The 27,972-nt window shown below is 37.0% G+C and overlaps 1 protein-coding gene across 1 annotated transcript in view; it reads left to right on the top strand.

Moving 5' to 3' along the window:
- Window positions 1-27,972, top strand: part of LOC100889891 (zinc finger ZZ-type and EF-hand domain-containing protein 1) — a 78,187-nt gene that overhangs the window by 18,107 nt on the left and 32,108 nt on the right. The window contains 30 exon segments of the mRNA XM_030984635.1: window positions 549-632; window positions 1,495-1,593; window positions 1,944-2,023; window positions 2,490-2,545; window positions 2,819-2,908; window positions 4,564-4,626; window positions 5,158-5,317; window positions 5,728-5,829; window positions 7,548-7,657; window positions 8,623-8,749; window positions 9,129-9,594; window positions 9,851-9,921; window positions 10,413-10,517; window positions 11,127-11,364; window positions 12,248-12,369; window positions 13,049-13,171; window positions 14,464-14,636; window positions 15,620-15,785; window positions 16,233-16,344; window positions 17,365-17,510; window positions 18,170-18,470; window positions 18,878-18,957; window positions 19,675-19,762; window positions 20,345-20,412; window positions 20,887-20,958; window positions 22,270-22,361; window positions 23,286-23,459; window positions 25,559-25,684; window positions 26,038-26,168; window positions 27,494-27,666. Coding sequence (XP_030840495.1) covers window positions 549-632; window positions 1,495-1,593; window positions 1,944-2,023; window positions 2,490-2,545; window positions 2,819-2,908; window positions 4,564-4,626; window positions 5,158-5,317; window positions 5,728-5,829; window positions 7,548-7,657; window positions 8,623-8,749; window positions 9,129-9,594; window positions 9,851-9,921; window positions 10,413-10,517; window positions 11,127-11,364; window positions 12,248-12,369; window positions 13,049-13,171; window positions 14,464-14,636; window positions 15,620-15,785; window positions 16,233-16,344; window positions 17,365-17,510; window positions 18,170-18,470; window positions 18,878-18,957; window positions 19,675-19,762; window positions 20,345-20,412; window positions 20,887-20,958; window positions 22,270-22,361; window positions 23,286-23,459; window positions 25,559-25,684; window positions 26,038-26,168; window positions 27,494-27,666 — 3,998 coding nt within the window.

Raw genomic sequence — 27,972 nt, 5'->3', positions numbered from 1 at the left:
AATGACAGTTTTGATTGTAAGTTTGATTGCAAGTTTGGATTGCAAGTTTGGAATTCAGTTGGATTAGATTGGATCGTAGTAGGTTGGATTTGAGTTGTTAATTCAAATTGGATAAATTGGATTTGAAGGTAATAGATTGATGACATTGGGCCCATTTACACAGCCCCAAAAAACATTTTGCAAAACCATGGGATTTCTGTGGACTGCCATTTACACTACCAAAACCAGAATCATTCACCAATATTTTGAGAGTGAGCATTTACACTGCAAAAATCAGTGAAATTTCTTTCTTTTGCGTCTTGTTTACCAGTAGCTTCAAGCTACTGCTTCTAGCCTAGCAACTTCTGACAAAACACCAGAATGTGAGGCAAACTGATGAAAGGCTTTGTTGAATAGTTCTTATGTGAAAAATGGATGTGTGCGAGAGTAGATTGTCTGCTCCCACTCTATCCTACTATTTGCTCTCTTTACAGTCATGAATTCAAGCTATATTTGATAAAATACATGAATTGCATGAACATGTAATATGAATCATTTTCTTCATGCAGATCATAAAAACAGTGAGATTGAAGGTGCTGTCAAGATGTTGAGGAACCTGAACACAGTAAGGGACTCCATCTTGAAGAAACATGGTAAGATTCCTACACAGTTTCCCATTTCTTCACTCCATGCTTTGAAAAAAAACCTTAACCCCCTCCCGTCCCCCCTCTCTCTCTCTATCTCTGCTTCTATATGTCTCCTTCTTTGTTTCTCTCTCTCTCTCTTGCTCCTTATCTCTTTTGGTAAAGTTGCTTCAATTGATATTTTGAATACTGTTTTTAATTTATAACATTTCATTGTTGGATGTCTCCATAAAGTATACAACGATCCATTCATTTACATAAATAAAATTAAGTGATGATACTATTGATGACTTATAATTCTATATTTCTTCTTTGTTTCTCTTCTCTCTCTCTCTCTCTCTCGATCCCTTTTGGCAAAGTTGCTTCAATTGATATTTTGAATACTGTTATTAATCTATTACATTTCATTGTTAGATGTCTCCATAAAATTTACAACGATCCATACATTTACATAAATAACATTTATGTGATGATACTATTGATTATTTATGTATGATGATGGTTTATATCTGTATATTTTTAATCCTATTATGTTATTTAATAAAGACAAGACTATATCATTGTTATAACTTTCTGAGCCTATGACCTACAAGCATTGCTTTCTCTTTAGGCTCCATCATATTTCTTCCTTTATTTAATTTAGTCTTATGTATTATTCTTTTCGTTTTTATAAATGCATCCAAAAAAAAAAATGAAAAAAGTAATATGCCAAATGTAATGATGTATTATACAACATGTAAAATATGAAAATAAAGTGAAACTGAAACTGCAACTGATATGAATAAATATATCCATGAATAATTGATTTAGATTGATGATAATTATCTCACTGAAAGGTCATTCTTTTGCTCTCTGTCTTCTCCTCTTGAAGGTACCCAGCTGACCGTGTCTCTTGAAGGCTGCGATGGCGGCCAGCAGGATGAAACAACAGCTCCAAGCAATGTCCTTTGTGGTAACTGGTCTGCAAAAGGTAGTGAATGTCTTCTGAAAATGCACATTTAAAGCGTTCTCACACATGCTTTATTTCACTGGGTACAATGCATTATTTGATTCAATTGACCAAAACACACCAGTAAAGGCTTGTTCTTTTATAATTCGGTAAAACTGTGGCAGTTTACCACATCACATGTGCGTGAGCCTGAATAAAGATACATATTGTGCATGTGTTTATCTTCATGACTGAGGTATGAAAATGCAGCTTCATTACTTGGAAGCTATTTTTATAGTGCATCAACCTGGAGAGGGTACAAGTCTTTAGGAAATTTGTTGCAATGTAATCATCTCTTTGACAAGATTCTTGCTACTTCCACTTTTCTTCAGGATATGTGTCCAATTCTCCCAAGGTCAACATGTTCTTTACAAAAGACACTCCATTCCAGATCACCAAAGTTCAGATTAAGGTAAGTGAACATAATTACATGTATTTCTTGACATTTGAACTTCTTTTTGGGCACAGTGGTCTTTCAAAATATATTATTTTAAGGGAAGAACTTTTCTTGTACTACTGTACATGTGTGTGTCCTTTGGAATGCTTTTATCTTTATTTTTTTTCATTTATTAATTTTTCAGTTTTGAATAAAAATAAATTCTCATTATACATTAAAACATAAAAAGAGAAATATAAACTTATTCTAAATAGAAGTGGCTAAGGCTCCAAGATAAGCGAAGCTTGCTGCCTTGATTGCCTGATAATATTTTTTTACATTTCCTGTGTAGTGAAACATTTAAGATTATTTTATGTTCACCTTCCTTGCTTTATTTTATTTTTCAGTTTCAAATGATAACATATTCTAGGACCCGGTATATGAAAACTCAAGCAATGAAGATAAAATATTTCAATTGATATATCTTATTTACACATTGCAGGTAGCCAAAGGTGCCACTGGACCAAAGTGTGGTCTGATCTTTGTCTACAATGATCAGTAAGTTGAGCAATTATCACTCCTTTTGTTAACCAATCTTCATACAGTGTTGTTGCTTTGTAGTGTAAGGAGGGTTCCCTTGTTTTTGTTTTTTTAATAAATCATTCATTGTAAATGTTGGATTAATAACATAACGAATAATATACATTTTTCATAAATTTTAATGAGCTTGTGTGTGTGTTTACATCATGGAGATGTTGAAATCAAAGCAGTTCGTCACTGATGATATTTCATATCTTACAATTTACTTTTGTCTTAACTTGATGTTTCCAGGAAGGGCTTTGACTTGAAACGACATCTGGCGATATTTGAGAAGTACGATTCTTGGAATTCAACAGACTACAGGCTCTTCCAAGGATTAAGGTATGTATGATTTCTGCCATATTAGAGGTATCAAGTGACAAAAGAAGTCAAGCTCAAACTTTTTTGGAAGAAAAAAATGCTTGAGATGTCTACGTCTACGTCTATGCTGGAACTCGTCAAAAACCTTTTCAGCAACTACACAAGGATATTGTGGTGTGGTGTCTCTCATAGTGGTCACGATCGATTAGTATATTATACAAGTATATTATGCTAGTTGTGCAAGTAAAAACAGTTCCTCCTATGATTTAGGCACTGATGGCTCCTTTGAACTTCTCCACAGAGGGAGCTCATCCCAGTCCTGGAGTGTTGTTTAAAGATACTGACATAAAAGACAACACAGTTAATAAAATGTTGTGCTGCTGGCACAAGGTCGTTAGCATATATGTATACCACAAGGCTAATTTCTGATAACTCACTTCTTAAGTTTTGACTGCTCTATAAATGTAATACCATTTTATAAACATATATTATTGACTGATAAAAAAAGAGAATACAGATAGTAACTGCATATTGTTAGCAGTACAATCAACCTCACGTAAGTCGATCGTGACGGGACTGAGTGACTTATATCAAGTTGTGCGTAAGTCGTAGAATATATGACGTACCCATTTGTAATACATAATTAGGCCTACATGTTCATATGATATGTTGCCCTTAACATATTAACTCAGGCATGCCACGACATGGCCGGTGGCATAATTGGGATTACAGCCCTGATCCCAAGCCTTAAAGGCATCGTTTAATAATGTTAAATCTGATATGCATGGCCCTACGTGTTATCAGGGTCTGTGATATGGTGTAATATTGAAGCCCTAACAAAAGTAACCATGCTCATTTTCCCCAATAGATTGTAGTGTTATAAAAACTGTTAGGAAAAACGAAAAAAAGACATTTTGAATTGCAATCATAAATATCTTGATAATCAGACAGGCGATCCGCTTGTAAAAGTCATGGGATTCCTGACTGACCTAAAGGTTTATAATTATCATTGCAGCATGAGCTAAATCCAGGATTTTGTTCAGAATCTGAGGCAATGTTACCGAGTCACTTTAACATCCAGAAAATGAGAGCATACCTCCATGACTAATCCTGTACACAGTGACTGACTTCATACTCCTGTAAGAAATTTAAGAATAAATAAGGATAAAACAAGACACGTGCAGAAATTGATTCCAATGTATTGATTCCAATGTATCGAATCTGCGCTTTATGTTTCACATTGCTTTTGTCACCTCTCACTACTTCGCCCGCTATGTACGTTCGGCAGGCTAGACTTGTCTGAATGTATTAAGGTGCTATGGAAAATCGGAGTTTAGTGACCTCGTGTATTAACAGGGCTTTTTAATAGTTCTTGGGAGGTCATAGAGGCAGAGGGGACACTTTTGTACATCTTATAGAAGAAAAAGAAAAGAGGGGGGGGGGGGGGGAATAAGAATATTTTAGAGTTAAATGAATCAAGTTTTTAAAAGAAATATATCAATCTTGAAAAGCAAAAAAACACTTGCCATAGCTATGTAACTACCTGAGTATTGCTTTTTTTTTCATAATGAAATTGGGCTAAGTCCTATTAAAAAGAATATCAACATTTTGTAGTATGGTAGTACTTTCATCAGATAATATCCTAACTTCAAATATTTTTCTATCTTTGCTGACAGAGCTGCGTCCATCTGCGGAAAACCTGATAATCCAGTAGCATATTTCAGCTTGGACAATGATTGGTAAGGCTATAAATTTCTAATAGTGCATGCATGCAGGGCTCGACTTTAAGTTTTATTCATAGTGGGATTTAATGGAAAATAATAGGGCCTTTCTTGAACACCACCTGGAAGCCCTGTTTAATTTTTCAAACTTTATATTTCAGCGTTATGATCTTTAGATAATGTTTAATGATCTAATACATGAACGGCCTGCCCTAGTTAAGTATAACTTAAAGTCGATCTTAGTCTCTGTGAAACGCTTCCTAGACCTCATCACACATCATCAATGACTGCGCCAGGAAGGTTCCCCAGGAGGCACTAAAGGAACCCCATCTTGTGTCAGATCTGTGCCTTCGCAAGGCTCTCCAACCTTGATATGTCACTCCGAGTCCAACCTTGATTTGTCAATCCAGCTGCAAAATGTCATATGAAAGGAAAGAGATATAATACAAAGACAACAGTTAAGAATCTCCAAAATAAAGATTGAAAATAAGTAAATGCAAAAGAAAACACTTATATTATTGCATAAATGTACTATCGTTGTTTGAACAGGGATGAAGTGGAGGTACCTCTTGACCAGTGTTTTGTCGGTCAGTATGCCCTTATCAAGTTCCTTGGTCCGAGAAGTGACTCGGCCACCAGGCTGGGCATTGTGGGTGTCCATTTCTACGGCTTTTCCCGAACCTCGTCAGTCCTCGACAACATAGACATTGTGAGTACTGAGATCATGTAGGTTACTGCCCAGTTAGTATTATACATGTAGAACTATGCATTATTTGTGAGAAAAATTAATTGTATACTACTTGTATGATATTTGAGAAATTAGAATAAATTGTCTCAGTAGCACAATGTTTTGAAAACAAAATAACTGTGGAGAATCCCTCTGTAAAAAAAAAATACACTTAAGATATCATTATACAACAGTATATTAAAAAAAAAATTGTAAATGATGAATTAGAAATGTAAAAAAAAATGGAAATTGATTCTGCTTTCTGTGGTAAATTGCCCAGAAATAATTGGTAAATATCAATACCAGAAAAGAAACGCTTATTATTGAAAAATAAAGGAACAACTGAATCTATGATCAGCTTGTAATTGATGTTGACTTGAATCTCTTTGCAGTCAAGTGTGGCTCCTCTTCCATACGACGTGGATTCTCCAATCAACACAATGATTCTCTTCACACAAGTCATGAGCTTCATTGTACGCATCTGCCAAGACTTGGTGAGTCCATTAACCTGTTTAATATCAAAGCCACCTGGGGGGGTGTTTCACAAAGATCCTAAGTCGAACTTATCTCTTAGTTGGACATAACAATTATGGAAAGCCATTAGCATCCTCGAAAATATTTTTGTAAAAGTTATTTTAAACGGCGTAAAATGTGATTCAAATCATTCATATTTTATAATATCATGGGAGATTTCATGTTCTTGATGTGGAATTTATGTCTAAAGTACTTGAATTTTTGCTTTTGAATATATTTCAAAATAAGGCTACAAATGGCTCTCCATAATATTTAAGTCCAACTTAATCTAGGATCTAGGAGGGTGACTGCTGGGAGGCCGGCCGCCCACCCGCCGGCTGCCGAGATGGTTGCTACAGCGGTCGCCGAGTTGAGGGACCGCAGTGGCTCCTCGCTGCAGGCAATAGGGAGTCAAGTTCGACTTAGAATCTTTGTGAAACAACCCCCAGGTAGTCATTGTCCATGGGTATTGCATCATAATTTGCTGAAGACGTCTTAGAAATTACATGTAGTTCTTAAAGATGCATTCCAAAGGATTTACAGGTGACTGTGTTGATGTTTTGAGTCCGACATGTTATTCAGACGTGTACTGGAAGACCAGAGCTAGCCGCCACTTCTACGGCCACTACAAGATGCCCCATCTCTGTTTATGTTGTAAGGTGTCCTTTTGATTCGGATGGTTTAGTTGGGTCATCCACTAATCATAGGCCTATTGACCATTATAGTGAAAATTCTAATTATGAGCCTGGCTGGAATGCTCCCCAGGAAGTGGAGAATGTGTATACATTGTGTGCGGGGTAGCCTGAATCTGATACGGGGTAATAATATACAAATATACACTGCCTTGAGGGGTTCTGGTTAAAACTATGCGCAAGAGGTGACTCCAATAGTACTATTTGCTGAGGGGCGCAGCCCCGAAGCAAATGGTACTTTTGGAGTCACAGAGGCCCATAGTTTAACCAGTACCTCGAATAGAAGGCATGGTATATTTGTTTTATATCCTGCATCAAAAATTTATTAAAAAAAAAAAAAAAAAAAAACATTTTTGGGGAAAAAAAATTTAGAACAAAAAAAATGTCAATTTTTATCTAAAAAGATTTAAAATATTTTGTATTCATTAAATTAAGATTTGAAGAAAAAAAATTGATTCAATTCAAAAAAAAAAATCACATTTTTTTTTTCAACTCCCAAATAGTAAACCAAAATAGTACTCTCATATAGTACTTTCTAATAATAGGTCAAATATTTCTGGTCATGTGACGAGCTCTCAACCAATCAAAAGCCAACAAATTTTTGATGCAGGATATAATACTGTATATCTGTAAAGTGCTAAGTGACATCGTTGTTGTATTACGTGCTATGTTAACGCGGAACAGTATTATTATAGATAAGACAAAATTTTCAACAATTTTAATGTATAAATTGCTATTTAATATGAATTTTTATGTCAAATGTTTATCTTATACAGTCAAACCTGCTGCAAAGACCACATTTGTTGTTTCCCTTGAAAATGGTTTCTCATTGAAACATGTACTAAAGGAACCTGTCTACAAAGACCACCTGTCTACAAAGACCACTTTTTGTGTTTCCCTTGGGTTGCTGTAGACAGGTTTGACTGTATATGCATGTGCAAAATTCAGCTTTTTGATGCAAAACATGTCTAAAAAACATTTATGTATTGATTTAAATTGAATGCCAGGAGGTGATGAAGAAGAGGAAGGAAGGGACTGTGATGCGTATCCCTGTACCAGACATGCAGCACCTAACTCTCAACATTATCAGTCAACTCTACAGTGCCATCCCACAAGAGTGAGTACTTACTTACTCTGTGCACAGGCTTAAAACCCGTCTGCACTACTTATAGCTACTTGCGACCTCTATATAGCAAACAATGCCTATTTGGTGCCTGTTGAGCTGATTTGATGAGATAACCACCTGTCAGTGACCTTGCAGGGTGGTCTAATCCCCTCTGGCCAAACTAATGCTAAAGTCACCTAAAAAATAATGTGTACAGCTGCAATGATGATAATAATGTATGAGATTTGTTGGGCACTGAATCCACTTGAAATCAAATGCTCAAGGCGCACTTGTGGAAGAAAAAAGTAGAAAACAGAAGGGGATCACATAAAAGCATCTGAATTATAAACAAAGGAACAGAAGAAAGCAAGAAAGAACATACAAAAATCACAGAACAGTTAACTTGTTGCCGAATTAAACAGATACGTTTTAATTAAAAAGCAACTTAAAAAGAATAATTCGGCATTCTATGGACTAACAGATATGGAATATGAAGAAAATAAAGAATAACATAAAAAGGGATATTTCATATTGACATACTCAATTACCCACCTAATCTTAACCCTGCAAAGGGTTAAAGAAAATGTTTTAAGAAGTGTAGACCTACCAGTAGTTTACTTCAGAGCCCAAATCAAGATGCAACCAAGGGTGATGAAGAGGTGTCTAGTGGATACGTTGCTGGACTTTGCACAACTGTTGTTGTTGTTACTATTATTTGTATTATTTATATTATTATTACTGTTATCATTATTATTATTATTACTACTATTATTAATAAAATTATTATTATTGTCATCATTATCATAATCATAATTATTATCATTATCATTATCATTATTATTATCATTATCATTATCATTATCATTACCTATACCAATACCATTGTCATCATCATTTTCTTCATAATTATCATTATCATTATCATTGATTGTTTGGAAGTAGTCACCAAGAAATTTTAATAACTTGTATTTTTGCAGTGACAACCAGTGGATGTATGCCAGGATACTATGTTTGAACCTGCTTCATATCAGCATCCCAAACCTAGCCAAGCACAGAGAGAAGGAGACTGCCAAGGCTAGAATGCTGTCAGATCTTCAACTTCAGGTATGTAGCAGTAGTCACATACAAATGAAGGATGTGACAATAACAAGAGCCACAAAAGATAGGACGCAGAGGCATACATCTTTTCCACTAGTAGGAAGCGGTTCCTCTTTAAGTTTAACAAGTTTCCCAACATTTCTTAGAAGTGAATTTGTAAATAGCCAACCGAACTAGCAACCATTATCGTGCAATGTGGGGATAGGGAGACACTTGCAATCAATGTCACAAGTACCATTACCTTGTGAATTCAGTCTTGGAATGATTTTGCTGTTAGTATTAATAGCAGTACATGTATGTAGTCGACTCTATGTAATTTAGAACCTTGAAATGATGTGTATTGATTTCTAAGGTATCAATTTTCATTCATGCCTTATTTGTTAAGGATCACCGAAAGCTTGGAGAATTTCAGCTACATGGTGCCCAAATTCAAGAGACTCGATTTGATAATCAACCAGCAACGGACAACCAGACATCTCAAGAAACACCGGCAAGTGCACAAGCACAATCAGAGACCTTGACAGATACGCAGCGAGAAACACTTGCAAACACTCCAGGACAACGAACAGCGTACGTCCAGGAGTCGCAGGAGATGCTGTCTCCAGGACTGAACAGTGGTCCATCCCCTGGAGCCACCCCTACCGCCGTCACGCCACCACCGATGATGGCTCTATCCGGCACATCCAGCCCGATGTCGGAAACCAGGGAATTAGATACGAGCCTGGACCAGAGACAAGCGAGGGAGCTGTTCAATCACCTGTGCCAACTGGCAAGCTTTGACGGAGGAGACGGGTCGCAGGAGGATCCTAGGATGCTACTCAAGGCGGCTGCTGAGGGAAGCATTTTAGATGGTAAGGCCTAAAAAAAATGATGTTATATTGCCCTTCAGGTGCCAGTTGGGCCAGTTGGTCGAGGAAAAAAAATGTATAACTTTTTTTCTTTTTTCTCTCCTTCTTTGGACTGATATTTCTCAGTTTTTAGAATGCTTTGGTATTTTTTTTCTCTAAAAAAAACAGTTAAAAAAGAAAAGAGAGGACTGGTCTATACATGTAACTTTAACAAAGAGGAATTTTGAGAACTGATGGTAATATTATCTCCACTTGACAGGTGCTGCAGTGTTTTTTCCTGGGAAGGATGCAAGGAGGGAAGAGCTCTTTAATATGATGAATTCAATGGTGGTAAGTTAGACAATCTTTTCCAAGAGTATGGACCTTAATAGGATAACTAATGTGATGTTTGTTTTTGTACTTGCAAAGAGTAGTAAATACACAATGTATACATATTTGTTTGAAGTGTATCTAATTAAATAGGTCAGCTTCTAAAGAAATAAGGTTTGACTCTGAACCATGTTTTTGTTTTATGGTGGTAAATTGTGCAATCTTTTGCAAGTGTATTGTAATTTTATGAATTGATTTGTGTATTAGCAAAGAGAAGTTGCTAATTGTTCATGTAAGTCTGATTTTCTGTATCTATTTGTATAGATCAACTTCCACTGAACTTAGTTTGGAATCTACACCCTGTATTTCAAATTTTCAATTTCATTGTTACAAAAACTTCACCATAGCATCTCCTACTGTCCAATGACACAAATTTGTTAGTCCTAGTTTGGACAAATTACGGTGATGTATAGTCTATTTTATAATAATGCCATATATTTTCCTTTGTTTAGACTGGAGAAGACACAGCTGTTGGTCTTGTGTTCCAGTCACTCTGTCGATTCTTCAGCACTGTAGATCCAAGTGGCTTGCTGGAACTCCCTTCAAGCTCACAAGAGGTGAGCTCATGAATATTCATATTTATTCAAGTTCATTATGCAACAGATAATTTTAAGAAAGAAGGTAAGTTTCAATTTATGAGAAATTAATGAATTCAGAAAGTTCCGTAATATTTGCAGTTAGGTTTGCAGTTAGCATCATGTGCATACATATATATGCCAGTATGCATAGTCATATACATGTACACCAGTACAATAGTGGGGGAGGGTCCTCTAGTAATGAACAGGGAATGGCCTTGGTGATGATTTGGTGCCCTGGCTCAGCAAAAAATTTGAATGACCTTTGAAAGATTTAAAACAACTTTCTTCTACTCAAAAGCCACTTGAAATCAGGACAAACATTTACACTGCATATATTTATGTTGCACATCTTTGTTTCCATTGAGAATGCCTCCGCTACAACAAAGTAGCCGAAGACATTATTTTTTCTGGTTGTCCGTCTCAAGAACCAATTGATGGATTTGGGCCAAACTTGGGTCATGAATGTATCTTGCTTGCCAATGAACTGATAAGATTTGGGGGTCATGAGGCTAAAGGTCAAAGGTCACAGGGCTCATTATGTATGCACAAATAGCTGTTATACACCTATGTATGACTCTTTCTCCCTAGGAATTTAACCAAGGCTCTGTCCTGATGGTGTTTGACACCCTCCTCTCCGCCTCCTACAAGGAGTTTGCTGAACTGATAGAGGAGGGGGAAGAGGGATCACCCCCATCGGGCCCCTCCCATGTTTGCAGCCTGCTGTGTGCCCTACAGACCAGTCTGCTAGGTTGGGCAAAGCACTGTCTGACAGACTCCAAGGGAGATAGCAAATTGAAGAAGACAGCAGGGGAAGTCATAAGAGACTGTAAGTAACCCTGTAAAGGATCATTGGATCGGACGCCAATACCGATAATAATTTCCGATCGCCGATCAATTAAAATGATCGGAAAAAAATCGGCAGAATTTTTTTTTTTTTTTTTTTTTTTTTTTAATGCCAAAATTTTTCAAGTTTTTGGCTATCAAATTTTCAAAAAACAATTCATGGCTGGGATTATTTTGTCATTTGGAGTTGTTGTAGACCATGTTTGTTGATATTTAGTGCCTTTTCATGACTTTGAAATTAATAATATTGGTCTAAGAGCAGAGGCAAAACATGCGGGCCGCCATCTTGGATTATAATGTAGGTATGCATTATAATCCAAGATGGCGACCCGCATCATTTCTTTTCTGAAAAGGTTTTTTCAGTAGATAATCTGTAGTATAGCAGCAAAAGCAATCATCTTTTATAATTTATTTTATATATGATTGACTCTGTACAAACAAGTGTACCAAATTTGATAAGAATTTTCACTGGCATGTAAATAAACTGTTGCTTTTGAAATTACTGGACATACATGTATGCGTAGGTGTCATCGGTGACAATTTTTGCTCATTGTTCATATGTTTGATTTTAAAAGTTTTTATCACATTTTCTGTAGCATATATCGATGTAGTGTAATTGATATTTGATTATTGGCTGATATTAAAGCCCAACTGTACTACTTGTAGCTACTTTCTCTATATAGAAAACAAAGCCTAAGCGGTGCCTGTTGGTCCCCCATGGTCCTCTTTTTCTTAAGTTAATTGAGAGCTGAGTTGATGAGATAGCCACCTGTTCGTGACCACACTGGGTGGTCTATTCCCCCCTGGCCAAACTCGTGAAGACAGACTCTAATTCATTATTTGCTGATTTGATTGCTTTTGTATAGATTGTGGGATGCAGTGTTCCTGGGCTCGGAATGCTCTCTGCTTGCTGCAGAACCAGAAGGGTGTCAGCAACAGACTCAATGACCTCATCCACACCTTCATCCCTACTGCATTCAGACAAATGGTGAGTAACACCTGGCTGGAATGCTTTCCAGGGAGTTGAGATTGTGCACACAGTGTGTGCGGGCAAGTATTGAATCCAATGACCGGGGTAATAGTATATCTGTAAAGCGCTTCGAGACACCATGAATGTATTAAGCGCTATATGAAAGCAGAATTATTATTATGATGGTTATGCAGAGGTCTTGTGGTCTAGTGGGTATGTCTCAAGACTGTGAACTACAGGGTGCAGGGTTCAAATCCCTGCCGCAGCATTTTGGCAGGACATTAATCTACATCCGTTGCACTTGACCCAGGTGCAGAAAGTGGGTACCTGGTAGGATTTATTCCTTGAATGCACTGAGCACTATATGGTTGCTCAAGAGAGCTAAAGCCAGGGTAATAATATCCAAAGTCCTTTGGGGGCTCAGAAAGACATTGTATCATAATGTTATATGCAATATACAACAATGGAATCTTACTAATATTGTAATGCTTGTATCGCTACTGCCCATATGCAAATATTGTATAATTATGCATTTTTCATATTAAATTTTATTCAATTTTCCTATTCTTTTAGAAATTATATTGATAAAGAATAAAGAATCAGAGCTTGCAACCCTTTTAAAATGGTATATTTCATCATGCATCTTTAATAAGAAATCTTTATTGACAATCTATTCCGTTTTATTTTTGTCTGTCAGGTTCTCTGTGTTACTCTATTGAGTGAGATGGATATGCCGTACCTACACCTAGCTCAGAGGCTACTCAGTGTAGCTGTGGAAATCAGACAGCTAGAAACAAAACTCAACATCCATTTCCCAAAGGCAAGTCATTAAGAATGTACATGTGATCTATCTGTCTGTGTGTCTGTATGTCTTTCTGTCTGTTTGTCTTTCTGTCTGTCTGTGGATCTGCCATACCTACACCTAGCTCAGAGGCTACTCAGTGTGGCTATGGAAATCAGACAGCTAGAAACGGACCTTTCAATCTACTTCCAAAAGGCAAGTCATTGGTAGAAATGTCAAATTTTAATGGCTTAAACATTTGACTTGTTATGAAACCGTCATGGGTACAAGCCCTTGCACTTCAGCAAGACATTATTTAGCATTTACCACTCTCAACCCAGGCATGGTAAATCATAACAAGAAGGGTACCTGGTAGAAAGGAATTTCCTTAACGTGACTCGGTAACATTGCCTCAGATTCTGAAACAAAATCCTGGATTTAGCTCAAGCTGCAATCATAATCATAAACCTTTAGGTCCGTCAGGAATCCCATGACTTTTATAAGCCGATTGTCTGTCTGATTATCAAGATATTTATGGTTGGAAATCAAAATTTTTTGTTTTCCTAATGGTTTTTATAACACTGCATTCTATTTGGGAAAATGAGTATGGTAAAACCGCCACTTTTACTTTTACTTTTTTGAAGCACTTCATGATCATTTTGAAGCGCAAATTTTGTAAGGCTTCAATATTACACCAAATCACAGACACTGATAACACGTAGGGCCATGCATCCCAGATTTAACATTGTAAAACGATGCCTTTAAATTTTAAGGTGCCGTAATAGCATCCAGGCTGAAGCCGTAGTTATGATATTGGAGCATTAGGAGCATTGTGTAGATGACTAAACAACATTAGTGCTATAAGAAAATCTATCATTATCCTTACTGTTTGGGAGAGAGGAGGGAGGCTGATGTGAGGGGAAGGGGAGAGATAATAAGTACCAGTATCTATATAGAGGGTAATGTATCATTATTGACATCCAATCCATCCAATACAGAGAAGACCAAGATCAATAGAATGTCTAAGACATTTTTGCAATTATTTTGTCATTGTGTATTTGCAACTTTTCCTTGAATTCATGTGACTCTCTTTAACATCTTGACCGTAATGTTGTATGCTTGCAAAGTATTTTTGCCGTTTTGTAGTTTATGGCTCGAAAACAGAAAGGAGGTTTAATTTAAATCATTGTCTAAACCATGGACTAAGATAAGCATAGATAAGCATATAATGATAAACCTCCTATGAGGATGAGGGCTACTGTTCATGGTTTTATTTTCAAATAAATGATAATGCTGATTATAGTAATCAATATTATTATTCCTTAATACAGGATGGAGCACCAGTCCAAGGCAGTGCTAAGGAAGAGGTGGTTGTCCTGAGGAAGTGGCACATCGAATCAGCTCATAACTATGACAACAACCAGCATGTCACACAGATCTTCACATGCCCTGGTGCTGACCTCTTTGAAGTGACCTTTGACTCCAAATGTGAAACCGAGAGAAGGTGATACGTGACTCTCATTTTCATTTTCAAAGATCTACATACAATAACCTGTAAATCTCAACAACAATTTTTTTGTTTTTTTGGTGTGTGTGTATACATGTGTATAAGACGCACCCCCGACTTTCGATTATACACAGAGATTTACGGTACCTTTACCTGCAATTAATAAAATAACAATATGATATGAACATCTTCTAGAATAGAAAGATGCTGCATTGCTGTTGTTTTGCACATAACATTTTTGAAAAATAGAATATTATGGTATACATACATTTTCATGTGCATATTCTTGATATTTGTCATTTGTGAATATATGGAAATATAGGTAAACCATTGAATTGGTTTGAATGGAATTCATTGTGTAATATTGTTGCTCATAGTAAGAGCTAAATTGAATTCTGCTCACAACACATCCTATATTTGCTTTTTACAGATATGGTGTGCAATTCACATCTATCAATAATAAATTCATTCTATATTTGCTTACATAAACTTCCAGTTTATCAATATTTATATATTGTATGTTCGTTGCATATTGCATATTTCCTGATAAATGAATAGACAATAAGAAAATGGTAAAGGGAACTGCTTACTGTGAAACCTGAAAGATCGCTTAAAGGAGACAAGAAGAGCATTCTCAGTAGTCGGATGGTCTCTAAGTATAGGTTCACTTTATACATGCACACAAAAATGTCTTCTTTTTAGACATGTTGTTTCCGTGTAAAAGACGCACCCCTATTTTTAGGGGAAAAAAAAAGAAGGTCATCCCTTCAAATTAGGAACGTACATGTAGGTTAACCTCAAATAGTAGATCCTATTCTTTATTCACATTATGTAATTTTTACATTGAGACACAGAGATTTAAAAAACCCACTAAAAAGTTGCATTTAGAGGACTCAAAATCTCCTGTACCTGTCTATAAGACCGCCCCCCTGTTACGGTAACCTGGTTTCATTGTATTAACCATTTCTCTCCTTGTATAGGTATGACTATTTGGAGTTCACTGACTCCAAGGGAGTGAAGACTCGCTATGATCAGAAAGTTGGCACAGACAAATGGCCGACCAACGTCACCTTCAACAGCGGTCAGCGTCTTCAGTTCCTCTTCCATTCAGACAGCAGCAACAACTTCTGGGGATATAGCTTTGATGTAAGTTCATTGGTTGAAATCTTATGATAGTGGTCGAGTGGATATGTCACTGAACGGTTCGAGTCCTGCCATGGCACTAATGTCCTTTGGCAAGACATTGATCTACATTTGCCACACTCAACCCAGGTGATTGAAATGGGTACTTTATAGCAGGAATTAATTCCTTGAAAAGGTAGATCGCCGTTATGGCCGCCTTGCCGCCCTACACATGGGGCCTCCAGTTAACGTTCTAGTCGGAGGAACGTAGTGCTGCATTGAGCTGCAGAGGGGAGGGGCAGGCTAACGCACAATGCGGCGACAATCATAAATGCATTGATGTCTGCCCAGTGTGGACTGAAACCGATGCGCATGATGAAAGTCATGCATGAGAGCCAGACGACGATCCGATTGCGCCACACCACCTCCATCTGTACCGAACTTTTATTTTCGTTTCTTCCCCAATGCTAGGTTGTATCCAAAGGCAAGCCAGACGTGTCTCTACCCTGGCTATATGATCTTCAGCTAGGACTGGCTAAACTCATCGGTACCCTCTGCTCTCAAATACTCTCTCTCAAATCAGGTAATTATGAAGAGCTTCGAACCCTGGAAAGCAATTTACATATGATATCATATGTTGGACTTGTGGCTTTCAGCAGACACTATGTTTGTAAAATGCACTTTATTTAACAAGATGTTTTGTGAAACAGAGCAAATATCTTGCCTTCCTTCTTAAGATATTTGGACATTAAATTGTCATTTACTCATGGGCATTAGCACTTGATATTTTCTCATTGTCATTGTCTCTTTATGAGAAGAGATAACAAGAGAGTATATCCTTAGAAACTTAGAAACTATATTCATGGTTACATACCTTAAGGACTCCTCAATCCTCCCTCTCTCTCACATGGTGCATCCGCAAGCCTACTGTATGTATGGTTACATAAAGTATGTAAATATCCCTTTTCTTTCTTGTTCGAAAGGTTCAGAGTCCCATTTTGAATAAGAATAGTGGAGTTTATAGTAACTTGACATGTAATGAAGCATAAATTGCTACATACCAATGTCTGAATTCAAGGAGGTTTATCTCAAACCCAGGTTTAAACTTCCTTAAGCCTATCATGTGTTTTTCCTCTTGTCCAATAGCTATGTACACTTACTCACACTTATTGTAGTCCGTCTTTGGGATCTCAACCATGGTTTAGACAATAGCTCAAACCGATCCTCCTTTGTGAATTCGGGCCTAAGGGTTTATTATTATTTATTTGGCAAAGACAAAATTAAGAAACGGTGAATACACAACAACAGTAAGATTTGAAGTTAGTCATGTGAATGCATGTTTGTCCTGTAAATTTCCTGGTCTTTAAAGCTACTTGCGCCCTCTATATACTGTAGCAAACAATGCCTAAGCGGTACCTGTTGGTCTTACACGATCCCCTTTTTCTTATGTTAATTGAGAGCTGATTTTATATGATAACCACCTGTCAGTGACTTTGCAGGGAGGTATAGTCCCTCCTTGCTAAACTAGTACAGACAGGCTTCAATACTGTAATATGCAAATGAATGAATTCTTATTCACATCCTAAACCCTCATTGACAACAGAGAAACAGATGCGGGAGGAAATCTGGGAGAGTGACGAGCAGAAGAGGAAGGCTCGGGAGGCCCTCTTGTCTCAAAACTTCTTCCAGACCTTGTTCAGAGGGGGTCACAGTGTTGGCAAACCACTCAGGTCACTGTCGGGAGAGAAGGTGAGTACATACCTGTCAACCCCCTCCGAATTATCTAGAATATTATGATTTACTGGATTCTTAGGACCAAAATATTGAGATTTTTAGTTTTGTTTGTTTTGTTTGTTTTTGTTCTTGCTAAAGCCAAATTAAGCTTGTTTTATCATCTGACTCGCGACTTGAGAGTTCACGTATCGCAAGCATTGAATCGCTGCTTGATCGAGCAGCAAATTTGTATTCACTTTTTTTGTACAGATTTACAGCCTATTGCCAGTTACACTGCCGCTGCATATGCGAATGCCTGTTAAGGGTACAGATTTCTTATTTTCGAAGACATGCCCTGCTAGAAATTCCTAATTCTTATTTTCAAATGTTGGCAGGTATGTGAGTATGATGAAGATTGCTCCTGGCTTTATATTGTCAAAGATATAGGGTTAGGATTAGAGTTGCAATTGGAATTTAGTTTCACTTCAGATTTTGGGTTTGGCTTTAATACATGTACATGTCGGTTTAGATTCAGGATCAATGATTTCTGAAGTACCGAAGCATAAATCCCCTTCAAGCATCCTTGTAGAAGCTTTTGGTTTAGAAGGGCAATGAACCTTGTAGATACAAATAATGAATTAATATATGGTATATGGGAGCAAAACAAATGATATATATGTACATTTTATATGCAGAGCCTGGTTGCTATGGGCAGCAAAGTTCACAAATTACTAGTGAAGGTTGCAGAGGGTACAGATGAACCCGCCACAGAGACGTCCATCGCCAAGGACAACGAGGACCACCGTTCCAGCGAACCTGAAGCTGACGCAGAAGACATCCTCCTGTCCAAGGCTGTGGATACCTTCCTTCATGAATGTCATGAGAAGGGTCAGACGCCTAAAATGGGTGGACCGGTCATCACAAGGACCGTCCACGCTGTGTTTGCTGCACTGCTGTGGCATTCAGGTTCACTCAGGGAGTACATAGAAACACATGGTGAGTACAGGAGGGTGTTTCACAAAGCCTTTTTTTCAATGGCAAATGACAAATATCAGTGACAAATCTGCTGATAACCAAGCAGAAACAAGGATTTCAGTAGCTTATAACAAGAACTGTCATTTGTCACTGATGACAAGTTTTGTGAAACGGGTCCCAGGTCTTCCTGAACACTTCCCTGTAAATGCCTATTCTTTATTCTACATGACTTGTACTTTTCCTAGCTTCAGAAGCATAATAAAATTGATGGTATCATTTCTTCTCATTGAAAAATTCGCCTGATCGAATACATGTAGATCAGTATTCTTTACTGCAATATGTTTCAAATGTATTTTCTCACTTTTTCCAGATATACTGAATTTTATCCGGACTAACCAGCCTTTATTCATTTTATTCCCTATTTGCAGTCGAGGAGGGTACATCAATCCCCATCACAGATGACATCCTCTATGCCTTCCGCACAGCTGAAGGGCTCAGGCCATTTCTGGTGAGAATTGAAATTTGTATCTTTGTTACAAGATGATGTGGTGCTTTTATGCTTACGTCCGTCCGTCCGTCCGTCTGTACGTCCCGTTCTCGTGATTAGGTTATCCCAAGAACCAATTCATGGATTCCCGCCAAACTCTGGCAGAGTAAGGGATAGCATTTTATGTTTTTTTTTACATGGGCCAAAAACGAGAGAGAATCTGTTTAAAATTATTATTGCTGCAAGAATCTATCTGTAAGTATATCTACTTAAAATCTGGACGGAAATAGGTTTTCCCCATTGCTACTTTCTTCTCTTGTTTTTCAAACAAACAGAGTAAGAGAGATGCTCAACAATATGTTGAGAAAAGGGAGTTTTCACATTAAAGATGTGATTAGTCTCAAAGTACATTCACCTCTGTGGAGATGTGTCTCAACATGTACTAATTGGAAAGCTAAAATGTGGGTATTGTCCTCTGGGGGGGGGGGGGAATATTTTTTTGGCGGGGGATAAATTTCTGGGGCTAATTTTCCTTGGGGGGGGGGGGGGTAATTGTGCTGCTGGTCCAGGGGGAGTTGTCCTAGATCCGCAGCAAGCATATACTAGCTTGAGTATGTGGATTCTTTGTGTCTTCACTGCCAATTACTGTGATAAATCTAGTGCCTTCAATACATATGATGGCAAACATTTATAGGCAGGATCTTACAAAAGACTGATATTTGCTTTCTATCCTTGCAGGCTAATCTGAGGCAGATGTTTGTGTACAGTGAGGAGAAGAAAGCCCCAAACAACACCCTGAGGGATAACTTCAACCCAGATGAACCAGGTATGTATAGAACACAGAGATAGGGTTTTCTAGTGCCATTTATGTAATTTCCACAACATAAAATGTATCAAGTTATGAAGAACTCTCACCATTTAGATTTTAACAGTAAAATGAATCTGGGGGGTGTTTCACAAAGATCCTAAGTTGAACTTAACTCTAAGTTGGACTTAAAAATTATGGGGAGCCATTTGTAGCCTTAAAATAAAATATATTCGAAAGTGAAAATTCAATTATTTTAGACTTTTCATAAATTCCACATCAGGAACATGAAATCTCCATGACAATAGAAAATATGAATGATTTAAATCAACATTTCATGCTTTCTAAAATAACTTTTTCAAAATATTTTCAAAGATGCTAACGGCTTTTCATAATTGTTAAGTTCAACTTAGAGATAAGTTCAACTTAGTGTCTTTGTGAAACACCCCCCAGGAATCAGTTTTTGTGATACATGTTCATGCACTGACTGATAGCTGTAATTGCTGTTGATTGATTTCAAACACTTGCTCTAATTATTATACCGGTATGTTTGTAAAACATCTTACAACATGTGACTTTCATTGTGTTTATCCTATCATGCAGTGAACGCTTGCAGAGCCAAGGCTTCATTTCTGTTAGAATTTCCACCAGTAGTGAAACAGGATCGGAAGGTAAAAGTAACAACAGATTTGAAGATAATTGCTCTGTTAATGATTCCAACAGCAATGTTTGTAAATTTGAAAGGAATCAGTATAAGGTATGAATTTTTGAAATCAGTAAGACTGATTGACATATCTTAAGATAGAATGCATTATAAACAATGCAGTGGCATGTTAGACATACATGTACATGAACATTTATTTATTTTTGATACCTACATGTATTAATGCTCAAAACTTTATAAAAACTGTGTAATGTATGGTACACCAATTGACAAAGTAGCTTGGACTTGAACTTGACCTATAACATGTACACGAGTTTGCTCACCTTTTAAAAAGTATGTTTAGATTTACACCTAGAATGAACCTACATAATTTAGAGGTAAGTCTTAGTAGTAATCTAAATGTACTTGTCCATATCATGTATGGAAAGTTCTGGTAACATGAATTACTTCCATTTTATATTGCTTACAATTTTGACCACAGAAGATCAACAAAAGTCTTCCTCTGCGAAGTCTGTCCAATGCAAGTACTGCTGCAGACTTTGAAGGTTTTCAGGTAAATATTGTGCTTGTTTTGATGCCGAATAATTTCTTGCATTTATATGTTGATGGTTCCTTTCATTTATATGTTGCCATTTTGTCAGTTTAAAAGCTGTGAAAGGCACAGCATACCTTTTTTACAAGGTGTTTTACTTCACTTGATAAATTTCAAGATTGACAACACTAATGGCTATAAATTATCAGTGTACTGCACTATTCGTCAGTTACATTTAGTTGGTTTTATTTTCGGTATGAAAAATGTATGCATACATGTACATATATATGAACATGTATTGTATTGTATTGTATTTATTAAACTTCATTGATGTACATCAATATTCTGTTTATAAACATAATTATAATCACTTTACAATGTAATGTAACAATCTATGAACAAATTAATCATTAATAGTATTTTATTTTTTTCATTTAAGCATTGAAGGTATTTTGGGCTCAATATTTGATTGGTAGTATTGCATATTTGTACAATTTCAAAAGTATTAAAAATATGTTGATTTGTAAAATGTGTTTGCTGTTGTAAAGCAAATATCAAAAAATAATTATATTATCTTTTTACTCATTTTCAAGTCTTCATACCATGGACTTAATTGCACAATAATTTGAAATTAACTCTGTTATTAAACATCTGATTATTTTCCGCTGTTAAACATGAGTGTCTTAACTGTGATTTTGCAGTACTCCTTCTTTGTTTGATGATATAAAATTGAATGTTGATATTACTGAAATGTTCTTGAGTTTGTAGTCTGGACCACTTTGTCTGTAGAATGCAATGAACAAAACTAAAAAAGAAACTTGCAATCAGTCATAAACCTATCATTGGTTGAATAACTGTTCCATGTTCCATTATTTTCCATAAATAAGGAGGAAGCCCATACCATTTACCTCAATCCCTCTCTTTTAAAGTGACTCGGTAACATTGCCTCAGATTCTGAAACAAAATCCTGGATTAAGCTCGTGCTGCTATCATAATCATAAACCTTTAGGTCAGTCAAGACCCATGACTTTTACAAGCCAATCAGCTGTATGATTATCAAGATATTTATGATTGGTAATCAAATTTTTTTTTTTTTTTGTTGTTTTCCTAACAGTTTTAATAACACTACAGTCTATTGGGGAAAACGAGTATGGTAAAACCGGTCACTCAAAGATTTTTTACTTTTTTGAGGGACTTAATGATAATTTTGAAGTGCTTTTTTTTAGGGCTTCAATATTACACCATGTCAGAGACACTGATAACACGTAGGGCCAGGCATCTCAGATTAAACATTGTTAAACGATGCCTTTAATACTTATGTTCACCTTCTAGGGCCCTGCTGAAGAAGAAACCATCTTGAGGTACTACCCAGAGTTCAAACTGGTCCTAGACTTCATCAAGAACCCACACTTGGATCACAAACGGTACTTGTTTTTCAGCTACAGCATAATTATAATTGCTTATATAGCGCTTAACACTTACTTTATCAGAAGTCTCTAAGCGCTCTACAATTATGTAGCATAATTACCCTGGCTTTAGCAGTGCAGCTGCCAGGAGCGCTGCGTTTCAAGGAATAAATTCCTACCAGGTTCCCATTTACTTCACATGGGTGGAGTGTGGCAAATGTAGATCAATGTCTTGCCGAAGGACATTAGTGCTGTGGCAGGACTCGAACTGCGGACCTTGTGATCAACAGTCCGGTGACGTACATGTATCCACTCGACCACGACACCTCTACTCAACATATTGTTGGCTCTCTGCAGGAAGGTCGTAAGAGCTATGTATTGTCAATGGCAGTACCGTCCTTCTTGCAGAGATCAGATAAATCTACTTGCAAAGTGTATATTAACAGAAGTCTCTGTTTTACAACACAAGCATTTACCAAAGTAATTTCTATTTAGAATATGGAAATGATAAATCACTATAGCTAACAACTGGAGAGAAGTAGCTTTATATGCAGCTCCAAAAAAAAACAAAGTTGATTGATTTTTATCAAGTCAGTAGAAATCATTAGACAAATGATTCTTAAACAATGTCTTTGCTTGTCATTTGAGTTTTTTAATCTTTGAAGTTTAGATACTTGTACTCCTTTTTCCACCCATTCCTGTCTCTCTCTCTCTTTCTCTCCCTCTCTCTCTCACACAAAAACACACATACAACACACACACATACAAACACTCTCTGTCTGTTTTTCTCTCTTGCTACCTTCACATCTGTTCCCATCTCTTTATTAAGCATTATTGATGGTGTCTTTGCTCAATTACTTTTATCATACTGCTGTCATTTTTTATCAAAACGTGAAAATAAAAATAAAATAAAATGAATACCGCTGTCTTTGTAACGCCTAGGGTGAGGTTAATACTTCAGGTCAGGGAGCAGAGTGCCAAGGCTGTGTCTGAGGTTTACAAGCTAGCCAGTAGCTTCCTCTCTGCGCACAACAAGCCCCACATATTCCATTCTCAGTGTGTACTCTTTCTGAAGGATATGCTCTTAGAGAGACAACTAGGTGCATCCTCTGCACTGTAAGTAAATCAGGATGATAATGATGATGGTGATGATGGTGATGGTGATGGTGGTGATGATGGTGGTGGTAATGTTGATGATGGTGATGATGAATATGATGATGATACAAGCTAGCCAGTAGCTTTCTCTCGGCGCACAACAAACCTAACATATTCCATTCCCAGTGTGTACTCTTTCTGAAGGATATGCTCTTAGAGAGACAACTAGGTGCATCCCTCTGCACTGTAAGTAAATCAGGATGATGATGATGATGGTGATGATGGTGATGGTGATGATGGTGGTGGTAATGTTGATGATGGTGATGATGAATATGATGATGATACAAGCTAGCCAGTAGCTTTCTCTCGGCGCACAACAAACCTAACATATTCCATTCCTAGTGTGTACTCTTTCTGAAGGATATGCTCTTAGAGAGACAACTAGGTGCATCCTCTGCACTGTAAGTAAATCAGGATGATAATGGTGATGGTGGTGGTGATGATCATGATGATCATAATGGTGTTGATGGGGATGATGATCATGATGGTGATGGGGATGATGATGGTGATGGTGATGATGAATATGATGATTGTGATGGGGATGATGATGGTGATGGTGATGATGAATATGATGATGATACAAGCTAGCCAGTAGCTTTCTCTCGGTGCACAACAAACCTAACATATTCCATTCCCAGTGTGTACTCTTTCTGAAGGATATGCTCTTAGAGAGACAACTAGGTGCATCCTCTGCACTGCAAGTAAATAAGGATGATGAGGATGATGGTGATGGTGATGACGATGATGGTGGTGATAGTGTTGATGATGGTGATGATGATGATGATGATGGTGATGATGATGATGATGATGGTAATGGTAATGGTAATGATGATGATGAGGATGGTGATGATGATAGTGAGGATGGTGATGATGGTGACGGTAGTGATGATGGTGATGGTGATGGTTTTTGTGATGATGGTGATGGTGATGGTTTTTGTGATGATGGTGGTGGTGGTGATGGTGATGATGATGATGATGATGATGGTGATGTGGATGATGTCGATGGTGGTGATGGTGGTGATGATGGTGGTGATGATGGTGATGACGATGGTGATGATGATGATGGTGGTGATGGTGATGATGGTGGTGATGATGGTGATGATGATGGTGATAATGGTGATGATGATGATGATGGTGATGATGGTGATGATGGTGATGATGATGGTGATGGTGATGAGGACAATGAGGATGATGGTAATGTGGATGATGTTGATGTCGATGAAGAGGATGATGGTGATAAGGACGATGATGCTTGTGCTGGTGGTGATGATGATGTAGGTGGTGATGGTGATGATGGTGATGATGATGATGATGGTGATGGTGATGATGGTGGTGATAATGATGATGATGATAGTGATAATGATGTTGATGTCGATGAAGAGGATGATGGTGATAAGGACGATGATGCTTGTGCTGGTGGTGATGATGATGTAGGTGGTGATGGTGATGACGATGTACATGATAGTGATGCTAAATATGGTGATGGTGACGATGGTGATGATGTTAATGATGGTGATGATGATGTAAATTATTGTGATGGTTAATATGGTGATGGTGATGATGATGATGTAAATGATGGTGATAATGATAGATGATGATGAAACATGATCATTCTGTGTGCACTGTCAAACTGTCGCTTGTGGTCAACTTGCAATTAATAGATGCTAGGTATTAAAAGAACTGAGAAAATAAAATGTTTATTAGACTGAGCACAGTGTTTACATGTTTTCTTAATATGTTAATGTTTAATGCTTAATAATTTGGAAGTGATCAGTCATGCAGGCCTGATAATTACCCGATTTTTTTTTTATATTTGTCCCGGTTTTTTCCTTATTTTCCTTATTTTTTTCCCTGATTTTCCCCATATTTTCTCTATGCTTCCCTATTTTCCCCTTATTTCCCCCAATTTTCTTACTTAAAAGGGGGGGGGGGGGAATGTTGTTAGATACAATTTTTTCCCCCACGAATCATCTTTTTTAATTTTTATACTCAAGGGGGGCTTGGTTGAGGGGGAATAAAATGTTAGTTTTTATTAATCCAATATTCCTTTCACTTTTCAGACATTACGCATCTCGTCTGGAAGGATGTGGATTGGAGTTGGAAGACAAAGTGAGGGCAGCATACTATAGCTTCCTGAAACAGCTTGTAGAAGCGGTGACTGCAGAGTCCCAAGCCACACTCTCTGAGTGAGTTTAAATATTTCTACATTGTATTTTATTCCCCATCTCTTCACAATTTCACTTATGGAGTTAAAACAAAACAAAAATGACAGCCTCCAATTGTGAAAACTGGCATTGTAAACATGTGCATGTACATTGTATAAATTGATAGAAAAGTTTCAAAATGTTATGCTTCATTATTACATTGTCTGTATTGATCTATTCCAAAACAAATCTGAGCGGCAAATTTTTAATTATTATTAATGACTAATTGAAATCATGATCTAGCTAAAGGAACAATCGTACTATTTATGTGATTATGTGATTTTTGGATGTACCTTCCAATGTATAATTTTCTATCTTTCATGTTTGTCTTGCAGTGATGTCAAAGCAGCATTTAGTTGCATTCAGAACATTCTTCTCCACCTCATGGACGTCTCCTGGTCTCCTAGCGACTGGCAGTTTGTAGCTGACATTAAAGCACCAAGCCTTCTCATCAATGCTGCAAGAAGTAAGTTCTATTTCATTCAATCTTGTCTATGTATCATCGAAGAGAAATATGTATTTATTTTGAGATAATATTTTGTGACAATGTGAATTGCAAATAAAACTTGTTTAAAAAAAAAAAAAAGGAAAAAAGAGAAGTAAGATCTTCAAATTTACAGTTGTTGATTAGATTGTCTTCTTTATAGATTTATCTCTATCCTTAAAAATAGTAAAAACAAACAATATTCCATTATACGCGCAAGTTACACATAGTATGTTCATTTAATCACAGGCAATAAGATATCTTTATAGTGCTAAGTAACATCAAAGAAGTTAAATTATGTGTTTATTTAATACTTGAGTGCATCTAGAAAATTAGTATTGTAATCACAACAAGGGATATGCAACCTTTATGTGAAATGAAAGTGCTCACATATGAACAACAATGAAGTACTGGTATGAACATGAAATTAAATACCAATTAAACCCAATTTGCCAATTTCTTTAAAGCAAATGCATTTCACTGGCATTTTGACAAATACTTTGATACACTGCTCTTGCTTTTTTTTTGTAAAGGCCTGAAAAAACAAAAAATGATTTAGCAATATCAATTTAAGAATGCATATATTCCCATGTAGGATGTACATATAAATATTTCTTATATTACTGTACAAAATTTTAGGAGCACATATTAGAGAACAAATAAACATGTACCTCCTGATACATGCTGTAAAAAGAGAGGTATATTTTGATACCATTTACAGTTAACAACTAAATTATTCATACCCCTCGTAAATTTGTTGTTTTTGTGTTCTTTGTAACACAAGAATGAAAGGTGGCCTCGTTGAATTAGGGCCTTTGTTGAATACTTTAGGTGTGAGCTTTAATAGGTCACATTCTCAAGAAACATAAATCGGGGCAAATCAATTTTTCACATACATGTACTTAAAACTTAAAAAACTAGAATTTAGCTACTTATATAGCGCTTTTCGGGACTGAAGGCCCTCTCAAAGCGCTTAGCAGATATATATTATTACCCCGGTCATCGGATTCAGGCTTACCCGCACTCAATGTATGCACATTCTCCACTCCCTGGGGAGCATTCCAGCCTGGCGTCATTTTTACAAGCGCACACTTGCTAATCTAAGCACATTAGCTTTCACATCCTATAGTATACCCATTTTACATCTGGGTGGAGAGTGGCAAATATAGATCAATGTCTTGCCAAAGGACATTGGGACTTGAACCGTGGACCTTGAGATTCACAGTCCGGTGACGTATCCACTCGTCCACGACACCTCTACATATCAACATAACATTTACTAATGCTAGCATTGCTTATATTTGCAGCGAGTGGGAACGTGACCCTGAGGGACAGCACTGCTGGAGATAACCTGAGCTATGCCCAGCAGCTGAAGGCGTACAAGCAGTGTGATGATTGGATGAAGGAGTGCGAAGGAGACGATGCATTCAACACGTGGTTCTCTAACATTAGCAGCTTTACAGACAAGGAAGAGAGAAGGGTGAGTTCTTCAGCCAAGAGCCTCCCTTGAATTCAGTCGTATCAGTTAGTCCATTTTGACCCTTTAAAAGGATCGTTTAACAATTTTAAATCTAAGATGCACGGCCCTACGTGTTATCAGTGTCTGTGATATGGTGTTATATTGAAGCCCTAAAAAAATTGCGCTTCAAAATGATCAAGAAGTGCCTCAAAAAAGTAAAAACCTTTGAGTGACTGGTTTTAACATACTCATTTTCCCCAATAGACTGTAGTGTTATGAAGACTGTTTGGCAAACGCAAAGTTTGATTTCGATTTTCAATCATGAAT

This window comes from Strongylocentrotus purpuratus, unplaced genomic scaffold, assembly GCF_000002235.5.
Source record: "Strongylocentrotus purpuratus isolate Spur 01 unplaced genomic scaffold, Spur_5.0 spur5_scaffold_14, whole genome shotgun sequence".
Classification (NCBI taxonomy): domain Eukaryota; kingdom Metazoa; phylum Echinodermata; class Echinoidea; order Camarodonta; family Strongylocentrotidae; genus Strongylocentrotus; species Strongylocentrotus purpuratus.
This window is presented reverse-complemented; position numbering and strand designations above follow the sequence as displayed.